This window comes from Etheostoma spectabile, chromosome 3 (assembly GCF_008692095.1).
Source record: "Etheostoma spectabile isolate EspeVRDwgs_2016 chromosome 3, UIUC_Espe_1.0, whole genome shotgun sequence".
Lineage (NCBI taxonomy): Eukaryota > Metazoa > Chordata > Actinopteri > Perciformes > Percidae > Etheostoma > Etheostoma spectabile.
In genome coordinates, this window is record NC_045735.1 from 19657995 (window position 1) to 19679207 (window position 21213).

General features: G+C 43.4%; 1 protein-coding gene across 5 annotated transcripts in view; it reads left to right on the forward strand.

Annotated features, from left to right (window-relative positions):
• Nucleotides 1-87: 87 nt before the first annotated feature.
• Nucleotides 88-21213, forward strand: part of aplp2 (amyloid beta (A4) precursor-like protein 2) — a 96555-nt gene continuing 75429 nt past the window's right edge. For 4 of the 5 annotated variants that reach the window (XM_032505928.1, XM_032505944.1, XM_032505951.1 and 1 more), the window contains exon 1: nucleotides 88-382. In XM_032505928.1, coding sequence (XP_032361819.1) covers nucleotides 311-382 — 72 coding nt within the window. In that variant the 5' untranslated portion in view covers nucleotides 88-310. The remainder of the gene's footprint in view (nucleotides 383-21213) is intronic. The other variant, XM_032505936.1, reaches the window with a different exon arrangement.

The following is a 21213-nucleotide window of genomic DNA, read 5'->3' on the forward strand; positions in this document are numbered from 1 at the left end:
CAGAGGAGGAGGAGGAGGGGGGAGTGAGAGAGGGAGGGAGTGAGGGAGTGAGGGAGGGAAGAGGTAACAGAGCGAGAGCAGCCTCGCCACACGGTCCACATTTCCAGAGACACTCAGACTCTGCCACCGACATTCTAGCCCGCGTAACAAGACAAGCAGAGCCGGACGCGTCCCGCTCTCCTGGATAGATCTCTCACCTCTCTCCCAGGACTTGGTTAGCCCTCTATTCTCCCGGACGGACGTCAGCTTTCCCCCGCAGAGCTCCCAGGATATAAGTTGTTCCCAGTAGCAGAACCGGAGATCCTGGAAGATGGGTTCAGTCCCTGCCATATCTGTCCTTATTTTGGGCATTGTGGTTCCAGCGCTGGCCGGCTATATTGAGGTATGTAATGTGACATGCCTTGGATTCTGTGCCAGGCTAGTCTGACTCGGATCACAACACGAGTGTGTTGAAAAAGTCCATCTTTCTGGCCTGTGTACCTATTTGTCCTCTCTTAACGTGAGACATTTTATGGCTAAGCTCGGTTTTTATGTCGCTGGATGCGTAATTGTATATTTCTGTTGGGCTTTGACTTCTTCCTCCCGACAGATTCCCACACAAGCAGTGGAATTAAAAGGCTCCTAATCCAAGGATTTTCATAATACTTCAGTTACAGGCTATGGGCTAGTAAAGGGTTTAGGCGTGTTCATAAAGACTGATATATTATCAGATCTAGTTAAATATTAATGAGCTTGCTTTCAGGTCACTTTTGAGCACTGACTGCAGCTTGTTGGTTGACTTGAACAATGTGCGCCCCCCGGAAGCTGCTGTAACAGGAATTAGAGCAGGGTTTGCTGCAGAGATCAGATGAAAGACAGCGGGCGCTTTGTCAGGCCTTTGGGGACACACTGGCCCTCTGCAATGGATCACAAAGTGTGTCCTCCCTGCTCTGTCTCTGTGTCACACATGCATCCACCTTGTGTGTGTGTGTGTGTGTCTGTGTGTGTAAATAGACAGGAGGAAATCCTTTACCTAGGTTTTCAATCTCCAGCTGCTCCTGTCAACAGGTTGGCCCCCTGTCATGCAGGCTGGCCCCTGTTTTTACTCCAGTGTCTTTTGTAGTCCTTATTACAGTCATTTGAACCATTACAGTTGCCTACTGCACATGAGTCTCGGGCTGCAACTGACCATTACTTTCATTGTTGATTGTTATTGCTCTTTCTTATATCAAAAAAGGGGGAGAAATGTGGATCAGAGTTCCCCAAAGCCCAAGGTGACGTCCTTAAATGTCTTGTTTTGTCCACAAATCAGAGATGTTCCGTATACTGTCACAGAGGAGAGACAAAACTAACATATTCACATTTAAGAAGCCGGAATTAATCGATTAATGGATTATCAAAATAGGCTCGTTGGCAATTAATTAACAGCTAATCGATTCATTTTGCAGAGCTACGTGAGTCTATTTGTCAGATATGCAGGTCCTCCTGTACAAACCCAAACACACACACACACACACACACACACACACACACACATGTGCACACACTCCTCACCTACATAATGCCCTGTTTTGCTGCTGGCTCACCAGTTATTGTCCCTGGACACTGAAGCCTGCAGTGTCAGACTGTGTGTCATGGGATAACAATGCACCCATTCTCAGAGCAAACAGCCCCCCCCACCCACCCACCCAACAGGGTAAACACAAGCGTTCCTTCTCACTGCCGAAGTAACTATGACAAAAACATTTGAACAAGACATCTCCTCCTGCCACTGTTGTGCAAAGTGGCTGGTTATTAGGTAATGTTTCTCTCTCTCCGCGTTTGCGACCAGGCCATTTCCAGGCAGTATTGGCTGGCATTGTGTGTGTGTGTGGGGGGGGGGGGGGGAATAATGCTTATTATGTCCCAACCGAATCTATGCTGCTGCACTCTGTCTCTATACAAAGGGCTGTCCCCCCCCCCCCCCTGCAATGATTGCCTCCTCAGTCAGCCCTCCTCACTGCACAGACGCGCCGATCGATACCAGACAGACTCTCCCGAGATGATTAATGGATGAAATCAATGAATTTTCCTGATCAATCACCCTGGTTAAATTGAGAAATGTACGGTGGCTGCTGTGCGTCTTGACTTTGGGGCGCATGCTGACGATTTCTGGGGTTTAATCAATGGCTGTCCTCAAGGACAAGGCTTTTTTTCTTTGTTTGACATGGCGTTTTTTTATTTGCAGTAAAACACCACATGGGTAAAACAGGGATATTCATATCCCTTTTTTTGTTGCCCCTTCCTCCTTTGCCCTTAAATGGACACTGACTACAGGAAACATAAGACTTACAATACTGAAGTGGAAATAGAGAAACACCTGACTATACAGTACATTTGTAGGGGAAAACCCAAATATGAACACCTTTTGAGTTGGAGAAAGAATAGAATAAATCCAACAAGATGACCATGTCTGGTTATATCTCTATATGTTTAACTAAATTAAAAGATTACAGATTCACAAAGGCAGAAGTTAAACATCAACATGTCACGGTTCTCTAAACCTTTTATGAAACCTAAGAGCTGCACCCAAGCTGATTTTGGCACCAACTAAGCTGAATGAATGTAAAATCAATGTGAGCATCAAATCTAACTACATGACTTTTCTCCGATCTAACGATTGTAGACAGCAAGTTTTGTTTTTAAGTTATTTATTTATTATCTGTTCTCACTTTTCCAACGTTTGAGACACTGATATGCTATTGAAAATGTTCACGTTTTCTTAAGGTTTGAAACCCTTCCAAATACAAGCAACTGAGTCTCCCACAAACCAAGGCTGCGCGACTTTAGGAAAATACGTTGAATATCGCGATAACGATATTTCGCGATAACGATATTTCTTGCGATACATAAACAGATATTAAAGTGTACTCAGTTTTGCCTTTCTGCTGCTTTCAGAAATCTGCTAAAATACAAAACGCAAACAAATTGCTTGTTGGATTTAAAACAGATAAAAACAGTTTTTTTGTAATGACTTTGATTCTCATTTAATTTTACGAACCGACCGCATCACAAACGCCGCTACTTTCTTCTGGGAGTTTTAACCCTCGTGTTGTCTCCCTGTGACCATGATGCAATTTTTAGTGTTCCAATGTTTTGGTCATCTTTTTTTGTAAGTTTCTTTAAAAAAAAAAATCTGTGCTTTTTTGTAGATTTTTTAAGCTTTTCTAACTTTACCTGCCGTTTTTTAAGATTATCCTGGCGTTCTTGTCACTTTTTTGTTTTTTTTCAACCCTTTTTCCTATGTTTTTCAATGTTCTATTATTAATGTTTCTTTACATGCTATAAAAATTGAATGAAACACCCAAATTCAAAGAAAGTAGTGAACTGATCATTTATTTAAGTTGTGAAGAGCGTCTACGTTATTTTGTTTTACAATTTGGTTGAAAGAAACCCAAATTTCTGATATAGAAACGTATTTAAATTTGGGGCAGATTTGACCCGAGGACAACAGGAGGGTTAAACATAGACTGTATAAAATAGGTGTTGAAGCTCTCGGATGCTCTCCATTCTCTTCATTGAAGCCTCTGTGTTTCCAGGCTTGTGGTGATGAGCAATGTGCTATAGGTGCCAAAAAAATCTATGTTTGGTGCTGCCAATTTGTTTCGTTTAGTCATGGTTCATGTGTGCAATACACATTATAATTTAAGCTAAAAAATTGTGATTCGGTTCGTCCCCAAATCGTGCAGGCCTACCGTCACCCAACATCACTTAGAGCACCTTTAAGTCAGACTCAGTGTGTTCAGGGGACAGGCAGCTAGCAGATAGTGAGATATGTTTTTTACAGTGTGATCTAGGGATAGGCAGCTACTGTAACAATAGTGAGGAGATGTTTTTTTCACAGTGTGTTCTGGGTAATGGCAGCTAGCAGATAGTGAGGAGATGTTTTTACAGTGTGTTCTGGGGACAGGCAGCTAGCAGATAGTGAGATATGTTTTTTACAGTGTGTTCTGGGGACAGGCAGCTAGCAGATAGGGAGGAGATGTTTTTACAGTGTGTTCTAGGGACAGCCAGCTAGCAGATAGTGAGGAGATTTTTCAGTTGTCTAGGGACAGCCATAGCAGATAGTGGAGATTTTACGGTGTAGGGGACAGGCAGCTAGCAGATAGTGAGGAGATGTTTTTTTACAGTGTGTTCTGGGACAGGAGTAGCAGATAGTGAGGAGATGTTTTACAGTGTGTTCTGGGACAGGCAGCTAGCAGATAGTGAGGAGAATGTTTTTTTTACAGTGTGTTCTGGGACAGGCAGCTAGCAGATAGTGAGATGTTTTTACAGTGTGTTCTGGGACGGGCAGCTAGCAGATAGTGAGGAGATGTTTTTTTTACAGTGTGTTCTGGGGACAGGCAGCTAGCAGATAGTGAGGAGATGTTTTTTTACAGTGTGTTCTGGTAATGGCAGCTAGCAGATAGTGAGGAGATGTTTTTACTTGTGTTCTGGACAGGCAGCTAGCCCGATAGTGAGGAGATGTTTTACAGGTGTTCTGAGGCACCTTTAGAGATACAAGTGAGATGTTACAGTGTGTTCTACAGGCAGCTAGAGAAAAAGTGAGGAGTGTTTTTTTACAGTGGTCTCTAGGGACAACATAGCAGTGTGAGGAGATTTTTTACAGTGTGTTTGGGACAGCAGTACAGATAGTGAGATATGTTTTTACAGTGTGTTCTAGGGACAGCCAGCTAGCAGATAGTGAGGAGATTTTTTACAGTGTGTCTAGGGACAGCCAGCTAGCAGATAGTGAGGAGATTTGTTTTACAGTGTGTTCAGGGGACAGGCAGCTAGCAGATAGTGAGGAGATGTTTTTTTAACAGTGTGTTCTGAGGACAGAGAGTTAGCAGATAGTGAGGAGATGTTTTTACAGTGTGTTCTGGGACAGGCAGCTAGAAGATAGTGAGGAGATGTTTTCTTTTTACAGTGTGTTCTGGGGACAGTCAGCTAGCAGATAGTGAGGAGATGTTTTTTTACAGTGTGTTCTGGGTAATGGCAGCTAGCAGATAGTGAGGAGATGTTTTTACAGTGTGTTCTGGGACAGGCAGCTAGCAGATAGTGAGGAGATGTTTTTTTACAGTGTGTTCTGAGGACAGAGAGTTAGCAGATAGTGAGGAGATGTTTTTTACAGTGTGTTCTGGGGACAGGCAGCTAGCAGATAGTGAGATGTTTTTTACAGTGTGTTCTGGGTACGGACAGCTAGCAGATAGTGAGGAGATGTTTTCTGAATGTGACAACAAATGTTCTAGCCTAAAACACATGTGACAGCGCTTAGCGCACCTTTAAATAACCAATAGATTATGCAGTCCTACCACAAACCTAAGGGAAAAAACGGCGTGTCATTTTTTCTCAGCCAGGATACAAATAAAGCCAGGGCTGGCTGGTGTTTCCCTTTTTCTTCTGTGTGTGTGTTTCTCCACTGTTTGGACTGGACAGCTGCTGGTGTGTGCAGCGTGGGCCCTGCTTCTGAGCCTGTGGACACACAGCCGAGCTACATATTGCTGTGCCGACATGCTGACTGAATGCACTCCCCTGGACCTTGAGCTTGAATTTACGAGCCAGCGAGAGCTCCTCCGAGACCCACTCGCTGTTAGTCAGGCATGGTTTATTCCCTCTCCTCCACCTCCTCGCCTGCCAGCGTTCTTCATCTCTTTGTGTGTTTGCGATTCTCGAGGTGTCATCGGACCGGAGCGGCCCTCTTCTTCTGCAGTTCCTCCCTTTTTCAAGCGTTTTTGAATTAGCCGGCTACTTCAGCTGTGTAAACAGTTTTGTTTTGTCAGGTACCTGCGAGAGTGCCAGATTGTGAGCCTTTTTATTTCTTCAGCTGTCGTCGTCTCCCCCCCCCCCCCCCCCCCCCCCCATCTGAGCATCTCTTCTCCTTACAGTCTGCTGTTGCTTCAAATAGGGCTGCATAATATATATATATTTTTTATAGTCTTGGCCACATCAACTTTCGCAATGAACACATTGGGAAAGGCTGCAACACACCGCAAAAGACACTCAGAGATTTTTTGTGTTTTGTTCCTTTTTATATTCAACTTCAGTTTGTTCAATAAAAAAAGAAAGTCCAAAATGATTTCCGTTCATTTGTTTTAAATTCATCAAGCAATGTGTCGCTTTCATGAAGAATAACCGACACTTTACTGAACCGTTGTATTGTCTTCCTGTCAAAATTACAAAAATCAACACTTTTGTTGACTCTTTTTATCAATGTTTTTTACTTTTTCTTACATTTTTGTCCCTTTTGAGGCTATTTTTCAATGTTAGTCTTTTTTGACATTTTTTAACACTACGTAACACTGACTAATTAACTCTACTTTTACAGTTATTTTTGGAATTTACGGTCATGGATGTTGATGGATAATCACAGACTGGAATATGTCAACGTTTACTCAATACTATTTCAAAACCAATTCAATTTTTTTCTCCAAATGCTATAAAATTGAGTAAGACACCCCAAAATAATAAAAGTAGAGATTTGTTCTTGCCAAAGAGCGTTGTGTGGAATGAGTCATGTTATTTGGGGTAATTAAAAACAAAACTGATATAGGAAAAGGGGTCAATTTGACCCAAGGACAACATGAGGGTTAACCCGCAAGTTATATCGTTATTGCGATATTCAATGTTATCGCATATCACATATTTTCCTCATATCATGCAGCCCTGGTTTCAAATGAGGTTTTGCCCTTTTAGCTCTTACTCTGTGTTTTGTCTTATAATTTCATTTCCCTTTTTATTGTTACAAACAATCAGTTTTTTTGAATTTTAATTTCACTCTCTTGCGGGAAAAGCCAGGCTGAGCAGCTGTATCTTTTCTGGAGCTGATTCAGAAATAGGGCGCAGGCTAGAAACCACAAAGCAGGTTTACCCAGAGAGTTGCATCATTCTCAGGCATGTGCTGATATGACTCCGACTGGATTAATGCAATACAGAATATCTGGAACAGTTAATGCTTTTTGGTACATTTCATTCTCTGCTGACTTAAGCGAGCAAAGATTATCACGGCCATGACGCACGGCGTGAAAAATGACTGATACGAGTGTTACGCAAACACAAGCACAGCATCAGATTTTTGTGTGGTGTCACTAAAATCAGTGCATGTCTGACTTCAAGGCAAGATTGGGCTTGTATGAAATAGATCTATTTAAAAGTGGCAGTGTTAACTCGTGCTGCTGGAGTGACTTTGGCTTTAAAGGGTTTGTGTGCAGCATGCACTAGTCAAGCGCATTTTACAGTAGCCGCAGCCAAGCTGGCGTGTGTCTTGGTGACGTCAAAATGACGTAGATCTTGCCGGCGTGACCGGATATGTAGAGCGCAAGCACGACAAAGTGGAAACAGGAAGCCTGAACAGCAAGTCTCTCCTGTAAACCTAATGGGTTAGGATGAGTTCTTTAATTGATCCGACGAAGTAGGTCATCCAATCAAATCGAAGCATTGCTGCTGCCAGTTCTGCCGTTGTTTATCATTTTCTTCTGGTCCGTAGAAAGAGCAAAGTCGGTAGCCTTTGCTCATTAGCGCCACCTCTGTTCCGATAAAGGATTTTTAAGACCGATATGAATATTTGGTTATTTAAAATTCCGATATGCCGATATATCTGCCGATGTATATATACATTTTTTAAATCCAGAAACGTTACAAAACAGAAACAGATTTCCATAACATTAGTTATATGTAGTTATGTGTGAGTTCTCACTAAAATCATATGATAACAATTTGTTTTATTGTCACAACAGAACAGAGGAACATCAAAATATATTACAGGTCTGATAAATAAAATGTACAAAAATATAAATTTAAGATATGAAACTTAAAGTCCTTTGAACAAAAACACAATAACAAAAAAAAAATCAGTGTTGCCAACAAGGGACGTTGTAGAGCGTCCTCTGGTGGACAAACTATACAACACCAGCACTCATAACATGGTTGACCGTCTTTTCTTTATTTTTGAAATATTCATTTATCAGAATCATTTATTTGTCATTATAAATGATTTAGTTTTTAAATCGGCCATTATAAATGCTGATACAGATATATTAGGAAATGTCTAATATCGGCCGAGAATTTCGGCCCGCCGATATATCGGTCGAGCTCTAATAAATAGTTACGGTGATCCCATGACAGCACTAATCAAATAAAATGTTCCCCTTATCTGTGAAATAAGCATGTGACCCGATAAACGCCACACCTCAAAGCATCGGAATCAAGAACCATTAACCAAAATCATAAGTCAGAATCTAAATTGGAATCAGAATAAATCAAAGGGAAGCCCTACCAATGTTGACTCTGGTGCCGATAGTATTGCTCTTTGGTTGCAGTCCTCTTGCAGCAGCAGCAGATTTCCCCTTATCATTTTAAGTGTGTGTGTGTGCTTGGCTGTGTGTGCTTGTTGCGGAGTATTGATGTTAAAGTGTGCTTCCATGTGTGTATTTGCTCTGGGTATGTGCTGATAGTGAACAATTGCATGTGAATGAATGCCGCCAGTTGGCTGTGATTGTCAGGGCGGGTGCTATGAAGCTGTCCTTTATGATTGAATGACTCCCTATGAGGGCCCCTTGTGTGCCCCTGAATGGCCCGTCACAAACCAGGGTGTCGTTACGATACAGAGGTGATGGAGACTCTGAGCCGAGACAACGGCAAAGGCAGATTGTTGGTGACATTTCACGCCTGGAACCCTCCCCCCTCCCCCCAAACAATGATCAGAAGAACTTGCATTTGATAATAATCTCAATACATCGTTGTGGGTGGGGGAGCACAGTCAAAGCCTTCTGTAGGCTGTTTCTTCTCTCCTAAGGCTACATCTGGACTGCTACGTTTTGGTTAAAAAATTGAATATCTTTTGCTACGTTTACGCCTCGCGTCCACAGTTTCCGAGACCCTAAAACGGAGACATTTGGAAACTGCTGCCCTCGTTTTGGTTTGAAAACTTTGCAGTTGCTTTTTAGTATCAGTCAGTCTTATCGGTAGGTAGGCTTACATACATTTCAGTAACAGTTCCACCATTAATGTAAGTATTTTCTGTATTTTCAACTTCTACATGCAAGATTTTTAAACCACAATCTGCTTCCTGTTTACATCGGCACACACATGCCCTGTGTATGTGAATGGTCATGGGACATGTGTTGTCTTAATATGGACAGAAATTAGTTCTGCTACTGGAGCAAAAACTGTTGTATGGACGGAGATCTGCTTAAAAATGAAAATGTGGTGGTGTAGCTGTAGCCTAAACTGTAAAGATTGCCTCTTTGACTTCTGCATTCTGCCTTATCAATTTAGTTGAAAGCAGCGCCACATGCTCCATCAGCTGAGAATCAGCCTCACTCGTCCTTGAGTTTGTAGATTAGCTTAAAACCTTGCTTTCAATTGTTGGGACAGCCCCGTATCCCTTTGAATCCTCTTAGCGACAAGAACCACACAGTGCTTACAGATCTACGAGGGAAAGGGTCTTATCCCAGAGCCCTACCCTTCTCCGTCTGCCTCATACACTCACACGCTCAGTTCCCTCCCCCACTCACTTAGTCAAACCCTCATTTCCAAGCTCTGCAGAGGTAAACCAACTTCAAAGTAGAACAGGACAATGTGAGTCACCTGTATGCAATATGAGAGGTGTTCGCTCACCATTGAAGTTCCATCTGTGCTCTATAACTAACAGTAGGAAGGGATGTCTGATTGAATCTAAAGCCCGTAGTCTGTCCTTTCATTTCCTCAAAGACGCAATTCATCTACAATTTTCTTTCTCTCTGCGTGTCTCTCCATCTTCTTTTCACTGTCTTGGCTGTTTCTTTCCTTCTGAACCCGAGCATGTTTCCCGGAGCGATTCCATCGACAGACACACTCTCAGCTCAGCTCGGGATTTAAATAGAGAGGCCTCATCAGGCAAGCCTTATTCTCACGACGCCAGGCTTTTTCTCTCAGGCTCTGCATGCGCTCTAATTATCCTGAGTGAGCAGAGTGCCATCTTTTTTCTTTTTTTTTGTAACTGGAAACGCATGTTTGTGTGTCTGTATGTGCCTCGGTAGGGCTGCAACTAACAATTATTTTCATTGTTGATTAATCTGTTGATAGTTTTTTCAATTAATGGATTAATTGTCTGCTCTCTCATGTAAAACATGTGGATCAGTGTTTCCCAAAGCCCAAGATGACGTCCTCAAATGTCTTTTTTTTGTCCACAACTCCAAGCTATTCAGCTTGTCAAAAAGGAGCAAAGAAACTGGAACATATTCACATTTAACAAGCTGACTTCAGGAAATGTATTTAATTAAAAAGGACTCAAACCGATTATTCCATTATCAAAATAGTTGGCGCTTGATTTAGCAGTTGACAACTAATTGATTAACCGATTCATCTTTGCAGCTCTTTGCTTTGTGAAATGTGTTTTTGTATGCCCAAGTCCTCTTGCAGCTCAGCTCATCACATATTTAGTCCGTTTTTTTCTCAGTGAGAGATCCTTGGAAGCGGGGACTCGGTGCGGAGTGAGTGGGTTCAAATCGCCACACTCATGACTGCACACCGCTTAAGTTGCACCAGGCCTCTTGCCATATGTAGGCCGGTCTGCACAGCTTCGACAGTCCTCGTGTATACCCAGCCAACGTGAGCGCCACAACACCGTCTGTGTGTTTCAGACAATAGCCTGGCTCAGCACGGCTGCATGAGAATTCTTTTTGTCCATTTATATGCCAGAGTGCTCAGGAATGCATAGCCCGAAGTGCCAACGGCTCGCTGTATTGTGCAGTGAGCGTCTCTCTTCCTGTGACAGTGTTGTGAGAGAGAGAGAGAGAGAGAGTGAGAGAGAGAGTGACTGTATAGTCTGACTAGTTCAGAGAACAAAAACATCCCTTGAAATCCCTTTGAAAAGCAACCCTGCCATTCCAGACTTTATTTTTTAATGTGCTTTCTGTTTGAGAATGAGAAGACAGTCAACGTAGGTGGGTTAAACCCTGTCACCTCCCTACTCAGAGTCTGGTGTGGTGTGTGTGTGTGTGTGTGTGTGTGTGTGTGTGTGTGTGTGTGTGTGTGGTGTGTGTGTGTGTGTGTGTGTGTGTGTGTGTGTGTCTTAGTGAGTCACTCTCGCTGCTTGGGTCTTTCTTTCCATGAATAAAACATCTGGCGTGCTATCTATGAGCTATGGTGCACTTGCCCCCCTGCTTATAGCCCCGCCTGTCTCTTCCTCAGTCCCCGTCTGTCCTTATGTGAGGAGGACTGTGTGTCTTTTGTCCCCTCCTTGTCTTATTAAGGTGTATAGCTCTCGTTTTTGTGAGTCATACACAGGCTCTGGCAAAGCATGGGCACTGATTTGTCTGCCTTTTTCTGACTACACAAAAGGAAATAGAACAGAGGCAGGCCGCTAAGAACCAAAGAGCAGTTTAGCTGTGTCCCAGGCATTGTTTCCCGCTCTTTGCATGCTCAACTTCACCAGGAAGTGTAGGAGCCAAAATTACTCAAGGGCTGTTTTTACTCGCGTTTGAACCCATCCTCAACCGAAATTTCGCCTCTCTTGTCGAACAAGAGCATTCAAATCAGTCCCCGTTTTCCAAACTTCAGTTATAATTGTCATTCCTTAGCGCTTTGTTGATTAGTTTCTTTGTCTCTTTCTGTGTGAGAGCTGAAATGTGTGGATGGGTCTGTCTTTGTGCATCATATGTCTCTGTCCTTCATTTGCTGGGAGGCCATTTCTGGATGCTTTGCGTCTCGTCGTCACCTTCAGCTTTGGACTTTCAGAGCCAAAGGGATTTATTTTTTGTTTGTGATTTAAGAGCTGTGAGAAGTCCTTCTCTCAACTTATCTGCACGCCCAGATATAAGCACAGTGCCGTGGTTTTCTAGTTGAAGGAGAACGGGGGAGGAGGTGGTGCTCTCGCCTTGATAAGCTGGCTGGATGACTGGCAGGCTGCCTGGCTGCTACAGTGCTCTGTTTTGCTGAGCAACGCTGCACAAATACGCCATCTCCTGCCAGGGAAAACAGAGCATGTTAGTTCCAGCTCCCTCCCTTTCCATCTTCCTGCATACCGAGCTTCCTTCATATCCCTCCTGCCCCCCACTCCCCCCCCCCCCCCCCCCCCAAAACCAACGGAGGTATGATGTCCATCCTGTTAACCCTAACCCTGTTTTTCTAAAGTTTATCCATTTTTTTTCTCAAGAGAGTGGGGGGAAATGAAATTGTCAGAACAGTAAGAGATAGAAGCAATGCAGTTTAACTGTATACCCCCAGAGAGAGGCCTGTGCTGCTTCTGCCACCACTGGTACTCTACGCTATGTGACAGCCCTGTTAGCAGCCTGTCTGATACAGCACTTTCTCAAGGAGAAGGTGGCCAAGGACAAACACCCTCTCTGTCGGATGGTCCACTGGGGACACAGACAGAGATTTCACCTTCAAAGGACGACAGGTGGAACGGGAGACGCTAGCGTTCCACCCTGGGTGTTAGAGGCAGAAATAATTTCTCTTTTCCTGTAACTGAAATGAAATTACATTTTTTTCCTTTGAGTTTTCCCCCTACTTATCTTTAAGCTCTTACCTCCATACGCTGTAATTAATTCAATGAGAGGTGTTGTGTGCATGATGAAAAGATAAAGCCTGCCGATCCCCTCCCTGTCCTCACAGAAGGAATATAAAGGAGAGAGTATAATTCAATGAGAAGGCAATACGTTAATGAGAATTAGTGTAGAACCCGGATGTAACTCATTGGACATAATTTCCTCGGTCTGAAATAGAAAACCCTAAATGATTTAGTGGCGGGGCATTAATGTAGCTTGAATGCTAGCAGGAAACCCTGGGAAATAAAGGACGCTTATAGACACACAAACAGACGCTCCCTATCCTGCCTCAGTCTCTATTTCCCTTTTATTTTCCCTGCATCTACTGAACATAGTACATACAATTTCAGGATTACTGTTTTATTATGCAGCAACCATAACTTTTTCAACGAATTGCCACACTTACTAAAATGATGACAAGTGTTCATCACATGGCTTTATACAGCCCTATAGACTCAGGTCGCTTGTTTTGGCCAATCAACTGTGCAAAACCCAATGATGTTCCATTCATAATGACATAAAACAGAGAAAAGCATTGAATCCCTACATTTGAGAAGCTGGAACGAGCAAATGTTTTTGCACTTTGTACTTGATAAAGGATATAATAGAATAATCAATCACCAAAATGTTGATCTCTCACTAAGTTGACGGTCTGTTGATCGACTAATCAATTAATCGACTCATTGTTTCTGCACTGGACTGTTCCCCAAGCCTCTCCCATTGCATGGTGTGTGTGTCAGTGTGTGTGCTGTGTGCTGCTCAAGGCCTATGTGGGCAGCATATTTAGCATTCTGCACCAGACTTCCCTCCACCCAGATCAGGCACTGGCTGAGCTATGACCCTGCTATTACCCTTGTAGTATCTCTCTTTATAATTCTCTAACTAATGACCAGTAGATGTTTCCATTATCTTTCACAAGAAGTTATAATAAGACCATTCATGCTCAAACATCCGTTGGAAATGACTCCTATAGCAAATCAAACCATGAATTCTGAGTGCCGTCAGGTCGCGAGCTGAAGGAGGACATCATGTTTACATTTTTTGTTACAACCATTTTCATTTTACACCACCGGGCCCTGGAACGGCACTTTTTTCATCACAAAGCTGCAGCTCAGGAATGCTGCAGCCGTGCACCTCTATCAGCCATTTGGATCAGAGATAAAAACCAATCAAGCACTCTAGAGAATTCCATTAGTTTGATGAGATATGAATATAGCTCCAAGCGCAAATCTGAAATAGTCTGCTGTTTTCAGACAAACCCATTAAAAGTCATTTGATCTTCTGCAGCTAATTATAGAGCCTTGTGAGCAGCGAGCCGTCTTCACTGGACTCCACCCCCTCCGTTCCCCACCTACCTTCCAAGCGCTCCCTTTCAGTGTTCATCACATCCCGTCCTTATGTTTCAGGAGCCTATTTAGCGCCACCGTGCTATTATTGAAGTGCTGGAAGCTGACATGCGGCCCAGTCATGCAAGGGCGCATGGATTTGTCTGCCCTGTAGTAGAGAATCGATAAGAACCGCAGTCAAAAGGAAGAATCGGGATTGGAATCAAATCCAAACCATGCCCAGCTCTACTCCCAGAGAAGTAGCGTGCAGCAAAGGGGTCTGACTTGAGGCATACACTATAGGGAAAGACCCAGGAGGTGGTGGAGCAAGGGCAATCGATTGACACAAAGCGAGTGTGGTAGGCAGGCTCAGAGATGGATGCTCCTACTGGGAAGTCTGTGTCTTCTTCATAGAGAAATGACTGATTAGCTGTTGGCCTCAGCATGTCTCACTAGAGTTCTTCACTAGTGGGATTGAAATACCTCCGCCCTTCCCCCCAGTGGAGAGGCTGAGGGAGGGCAGAGCAGGGCCTAATGACAGATTAGCATATCTACATTACATCCATCATTTTCCCCTAGTAAAGATGGCCTCCCTTGCATTGCCCGGAGCCTCACAGGCTAATGCAGACATGTGGGTTGCGTCTCTGCTTCACTGCTTGGTGTCTGCAGGGGGAACAAAAGGAGCAGGGAGCTCTGCAATCAGAGAGAAGAATCATCAGCCTGGGTGGTCATGGGAGAATGGGCCCGGAGTCACACCCAGCCGCCGTCCATAATTTACTTAAGTGGTAATAACAACCAGTGTGTCACTATAAGTAAAAACTGTAACGATGACGAAAGATTTTGATATGAAATTGAAAATTAGTAAGTTCGGCAAGCTAAAAAAACATTTTGTGAGGGGAGTGAGTGTGAATTTGGATGTGTGCTACACTACAGACACATTCTGAGATAGGAGAACAAAGGCTCTGGGTTGTCTGCATTTAATAATACATAAAATATTAAATTAAGCTAACTGTTCACAAAATACAGTAACATGAGCTATTTGAATTAGCTGGATATGTGGCTCCTACCATGTATTTCCATATGTACTTTGTCCACCAATGGGTCCCAAAGAACGTCTCAATTAGAGATGAAATGCCGTAAACACATTGTATTTTAATCTTTACAATCATTCCCAGATGAAACCATCAAGGCCTGCCTTGAAGGTTTCTATGCACCCTCCAAATGTTGCACAAAACTTGACATTTTCCGCGTGTAGTTCGCTAGCCGAGTTTGAGAACGGCAACACACACAGAGCCACACGCACGATGCCAGGCATTATCCTGGAAATGTACTTCTGTTGATCCAGACTAGTGAATGAGAAAAGCTCGCTCACAGTAAACACCAAAAAGAGTCATATTTTGGTGGAGTTTATCAAAATTGTCGTTTTCCGTCCATTCATTCTCTGACTAATGTTGCAAAATGTGCAAAACATACATATGTTTGAGTTAAATGTGGCAGCTTTCTGCTTGATATCTGCACTTTTTCGCTGTGCTTTTGTAGTATCCAATCCAAAGATTAAAAATTAAAATGAGGTGTGACGTCAAAGTCAAACCCCTGGTATCATGCCAAGACTACTAAGGTCAACAAGTTCCTCCCCTCTTTCAGTATTCCTACGCAGTATCTATCACCTACTATCATTTCATGTTGTCATATCTTGGAAACATTGCACGCGTCCTTGATTTCGCTCTTTCTCCTGCAGTTCTCTGGCTGCTCTCCCGCTCCATCGTGGCCTCACCACAACTCATGGCTGCCTTGTAGCGACTAAGTGTGATATTTTCACGTTGTCCTTGAAATGGCTTTCCCCCAGCCTGCTCTCAATGTCAGCTCCCACTGAGCAGCATTCCCCCCATTGTCGCTCTGATTTAGACACAGTGTTGTTCCTCTTCTCTTTCTCGCTCTGTACTGCGCCACACACACAATTTATGTCTTAACTTTGTTCGCTGGAACATTTTGTCCTTTCCTCACCTCTACTGTATCGCCTCTTATTCTACTATCTCTTACACCTCTCACCCCTCATCCCTCCTCGCTTCCCTTATTACTCTTTTTGCTTGCTCAACAATTACGCGCTCATTAACTGGGGGAGTCCGGGCAGCTGAGAGAGACATCAGCGACAGGGCTGGAGGCCTCGCTGAGGTGCCCTGTTACTGTTCTTCCTTTATTGACATGCCTGCCTGCCTGCCTGCTTGCCTTTCTGCCAGCCTGCCTGGACCTGAGGAGCAGCCGCGTGATGCTGCATGCTAATTAGCGTTGAGTCGGGAGTGGGAGTGACGGTAGGAAGGATGCAACATACTGTGTTTTCACTCGACTTGGAGGGTATGAGATGGAGAGGAGAAAGTGAAGTGAGCATAGGTCATTTCTTCCAAATCCTCTCTCCTCTGCGCCAGAGATTAGGCGGCTGTGCTTCCCAGTAGACGAGAGAGAGGCACACTCCTGTGTCTAATCCTCCCCTGTTTAAACTGCTGAGAGTGCAGTACAAAGTGGTGGAAAGAGTCAGCGTCCACATAAAGCGGGCCTGCGTAAAACACGGGCCCATAGTTCAAAACAAACTGATCCCCATCTAACAATCGCCTAAGCCCTAAATCTCCCATGTAGCCACTGCCAGAGTCGAGCCCACGGCTGACTTTTTCCCGCCCAGCTATCGCTTTCTCAACAGCCTGTCTTTCTCTCTCCCCATCACGTCAACTGAAATTCTCCCCACAGAAAGCCCGCACTGTCAGAAATACCCCTGCAACCCTCATTAACTTCTCTGCCTTGGTGATGTCAGGCTTAGACATGCACACATGACAGCGATATACAGTACCGTACACACACACAGCCGACCCCTGGCCTACTCTACCCCCCAGCTAGATAGACCTCCCACCCAGCCCAGAAAGGCTTTTAATAAATGCACAGGCAATGGGCAATTTAATCATGCTAATGTGTATGTTACAGTGGGCGCCTTATCGGCTATTTGATCTCCATACCGGCTCGCTGTACTGTAGAGAGCTGGGAGGAGAAGCTGCAGGAGCAAGAATGGAAAACGATGAAGTGAAAATGAGAGAAAGCTAGTCAATTTAGCCTCCTGAGCAACGTAATAAAGACAGCAGCTCGGATTCCAATTAAAGACAGAGACGTTCGAGACAAAGGAAACAGGGGAGATCATTAAGCAAAAGCAACAGAGGAACCTGCTCGAGCATGTAGGAGAAACATTCTTTTCTTCTTTTAGGGCTGCGCAATCAATCACCATTTTATTGAAAGCGCATCATGGACTGGTGTAATACCCAAATATCTGTTAAAGTCAAAAAATGTGTCAAACCATTGTAAATTTAGTATTGTGGTGCTGCAGAGACGTCAACGCCTATGAATTCTATCCTACAGAAAATAATCTTTGTTTGGTACAGATCCTTGCAAAAAATCCCCTTTTCATTTAAATTTATGAAATTTAATCTTTTTTAATGAAAATGAGTAATGATACAAACATTACCATTCCTCTCCAATATGGTGAATCATATCGTAATTGCAAAATCAGTCCAAGTAATGGCAATACTAGCCCTACTAGTACACTAGCTACACTTCGCATCCGCACTACTACGTTGTTTTCGTGACCTCAAAACGGAGACATTTGGATAGACTGCTGCCTCCGTTTTGGTTTCAAAACTCTTTATAGTTGCTTTATAGTCTGGACGGGCAGAAACGGAGACTTTTGGAAACAAGGATACACGTTGGTCAGGTAAACGGTTAGGCAGGCTTTAGGGGTGGGAGAAAAAATCGATACAGCATAGTATCGTTATATTTTCAGTGGGAAAACTGTATCAATACACAGGCTCCAAGTATGGATCTTTTATTATATATGTGTTGGTCAGTTTGTCCCATTTTGCCGCAAGAAAATTGAAGTGAGATGAACAAAGAGAAATGTATCTTTTTAGATAAAACCGATGCTGACAAAGTTTCCTTTTGGGGACAAAATATTTGGAATTGGGAAAAATTAAAAGTTGGAAAAAGGGTTATAAATTGGAATATTTTGCAGAATACAGTGAACCCTCGCTATATCGCGGTTCACCTTTCACGGTCTCGCTGCTTCACGGATTATTTGCCCAGAAGAAAAAAAGAGCAACAACTACCGATAACTATGTTCTTCTCTCGAAAAAACACACCTGCACCTCGGGCTTTAGAAGAAAAAAACGCTACAGAGCGGAGTCAGGATGCAGCGGCTCAGTCAGGATAGCAGTGACATACACGGGAGGCACTAGTAGTTATTTGTAAAAAAAACCTTTATACAGTACTTTTATTTGTTAAACAAATGCTTGGGCCTGTAAAAAGGTTTTGTTCTTTGGTTTCAATGTATTATGGAGTAGTTCATTGTATAATAGTTGTAAAAAAAAATAAAAGGTTACTACTTCACGGATTTTGCCTTTTTGGAACTTACCCCCTGTGAAAAACGAGGGTTCACTGTGTTGCATTGTGTCTGGTGATTCCCACCCCTAGTAGGCTTACGGTACCTAGTCGTCACTCTAAGCTACTGCTCTTACTGTTCACCATTGTTGTTCTTTCTGTATTTTCAACTTTTACATCCAAGATTTTTTTAACTGCAGAGTAATGTCAGACAATCTGCCTACTGTTTACACCGGCGCGCATATGCCCAGTTTATGTGAATGGTCATGTGATATGGTTTGGCAGACGTGTTAATATGGACAGAGATTAGTTCTGCTACTGGAAGTAAAATGTGTGGACGGAGATTGTTTTTGTCTCAAAAATGTTGCTTAAAAATGAAAACGTAGTAGTGTACATGTCGCCCAAATTCATTGTTTGACTTTGTGGGGAGGCTAGTTGTTGTTCTGTCTATTTTAGTCATAAACATCTGGCACAGGGATGTCAAGAATGTAATCCGCTCTGGACCACGTGGACAGTAAGCCCAGCTAGAGAGGGCTGAAAGGGTCGCCAGCTCACATGGCCCTGAGAGACGGAGAGAGAGATAGAGAGATAGGGAGAAGCAGGTGGAGAGAGGTTAATGTATAGAGATAGTTGAGGAGATGGGCGTACAAAGAGTTGTCCAGAGTGCTCAAAGAGGATAGAGATAAAAGGAGGGAGATGGAGGATTGAAGGGGTTGCTCATGCAGAGAGCTTTTAGTGGGCAGAAGGGAAGAATGGCTGATTATACTGACAGGAGCTCTGCAGAAGTGGCCGCCATGCTCAGACCTATTGTCAGCACAGCATGCAGCTGTGATGCTGCTGCAGAAACGTTCACCTGAAAATGGGCTTCAATCATCACAGTTCTCTAGTCATTAACGCAAAAAAAAAAAAAGGAAAGCAATTATCTTCCTCCTGCAATAAATAGTTTTTACACTCCAGCGCCTTATTTATGCAATCATGCACCTGCGTAGCTTAGCAACTAAACAATAAGCTCTGGGTAAAACCCTCAGTGTAATTATCTCTTTATCGCCGCAGCACACAGTTGTCTTAGTTATTTCTCTGCTGACTGACTTTAATGCGTATATACCAACCTTTTCCCTCAAACTATAGCGCACACACCTTAAGACTCCCTTTTTTGGCTTGTTTTTTTCATATTCGCATGTCAGGCATTTAATGATATTGACTCAAATTTAATTAGTCAAACAACAGCGGCAATTTAAAGATATAGTAAGTGATCATCCATTACACATTTTGTCAAATTCAGCAAATATCTCCTCACGGTTAACTAGCTCTATACTTTCTGTGCGATGTGTAATTGGAAAATAAACAGAAAAGGATTGCACAAGCTACAAAACACTATTCCAGCCAATCAGCAACAGGCAGCGGCAATTGATAGTGGGGGGGTGGAGGCAGCATGTGAATGCAGTTATCTGTCCCTGAATATTTCGCTTACTGCACCTTTTAAGTAGCTATTAACAATTTATAGAGCTTGCGCTGTTTTTTGTTCCTCTTTTCAAAGCTGTTGTGACAACTCGTTGCCAACACACAGGAGAAGCAGATGCATTTTTTATGATGGATAATTTTGTGTTCACGTTTTATTGGGTAATAGTCACACTCGCCTGCCCTGCCTCTCCCCTTCAGCCCATCTCTATTCCTGCATTATTTGCCTCTTTCCTAAAATGACGTGACAGTGATTGGAATAATGAGGAAGCTGAAGTCAAGCCCTTGCTATCATTTGACATGATTCCTCAAAAATTCGGCATTATGTACTGCAAATACTATACACCCAGAGCAGAAATAGAATACATTTTCTCCTTTGCTTCCTCCTCTCCTTCATCCCCTGTCCTCTCTGCCTCTTGCTCCTCAGCCGGCTAGAAACCAATCTGCTCTGTATCTACCTAATCTAAGCAGGTAGGCCAAATGCAATATTATGACGGCTGTGGATGACCCTAAAGGCTGTGTTTTCTTGGGAATTGGGTGGAGAGGGGGAGGAGTAATATTTCAGGATATTCATGCGTGCAGCCTGAAATCTGTGTCAAGATGGGCCGTAGGGGAAATGGCTCTTCTGTCCCCTCCTGCTCTGCTCTTTCCAGCTCTCCTCACTTCACTGGCAGCCCTTTGCCCTCCGAATAAAAGAGTAATGAAACACAAGATGCAGCAGGCATCCCGATGTCGGCCGTCAGCCTCTGGGTTTGTGAGCAGACATGGACAGCCGCTCTGTGTCCTTCTGACGCGCCACAGACAACCGCTGGGACAAAGATGGCGAGCAAACAGTATAGAACACTGGGTGTCTGAGGACATGTGTCAGAGGGGGAAACTGTGTGAAGTGAGGGAGGGGAAAGGGATTAAAATGAGAAGACGTGAGGACCTTTGCCCTGTGATGACAGACAGTGGCTCAGCTATCTGTACCAACAAACTGCCCTTTGGTCACTTGGACACTTGGAATTATCTGAGCTGCACTTTGAGTGGGTTAATGTGTTCCTTTGTTTGTCTCTCTGTAAAAACCCTTACACAGTAAAACCTCACTTGTGAAAACCCCAGGAGCAACCATTTTTTAGGATGTCTCCCGCAAATACTTTCACTCATAGGCGCCAATACTAGCATCCACTTGTGCCATACTGCCAGTAGGCTACATTCATTTAAAATGAAACATTGCATTGCTAAGTGGAGCGTCTGTCATAGTGTGATTCGTTATGTCATTCCCCTACTCCATTGCTTCTTAATTTCCCACGAAGCTGATCATGGTTACGTGTCAGTTCAACTTCTCATCTCAGGTCCTATCTGTATTTGTGAGAAGTGGCGCCGTCCAAGTTGAAAGATGGCCTACTTTACGGCTTTATTATCAAGTTAGCAGTTGTGTGTTTGTATTGGTCGCTGTCCATTTCCTAAGATTCTGAAATGTCAACATTTTTGGACTACTTTTTTTTTTTTTA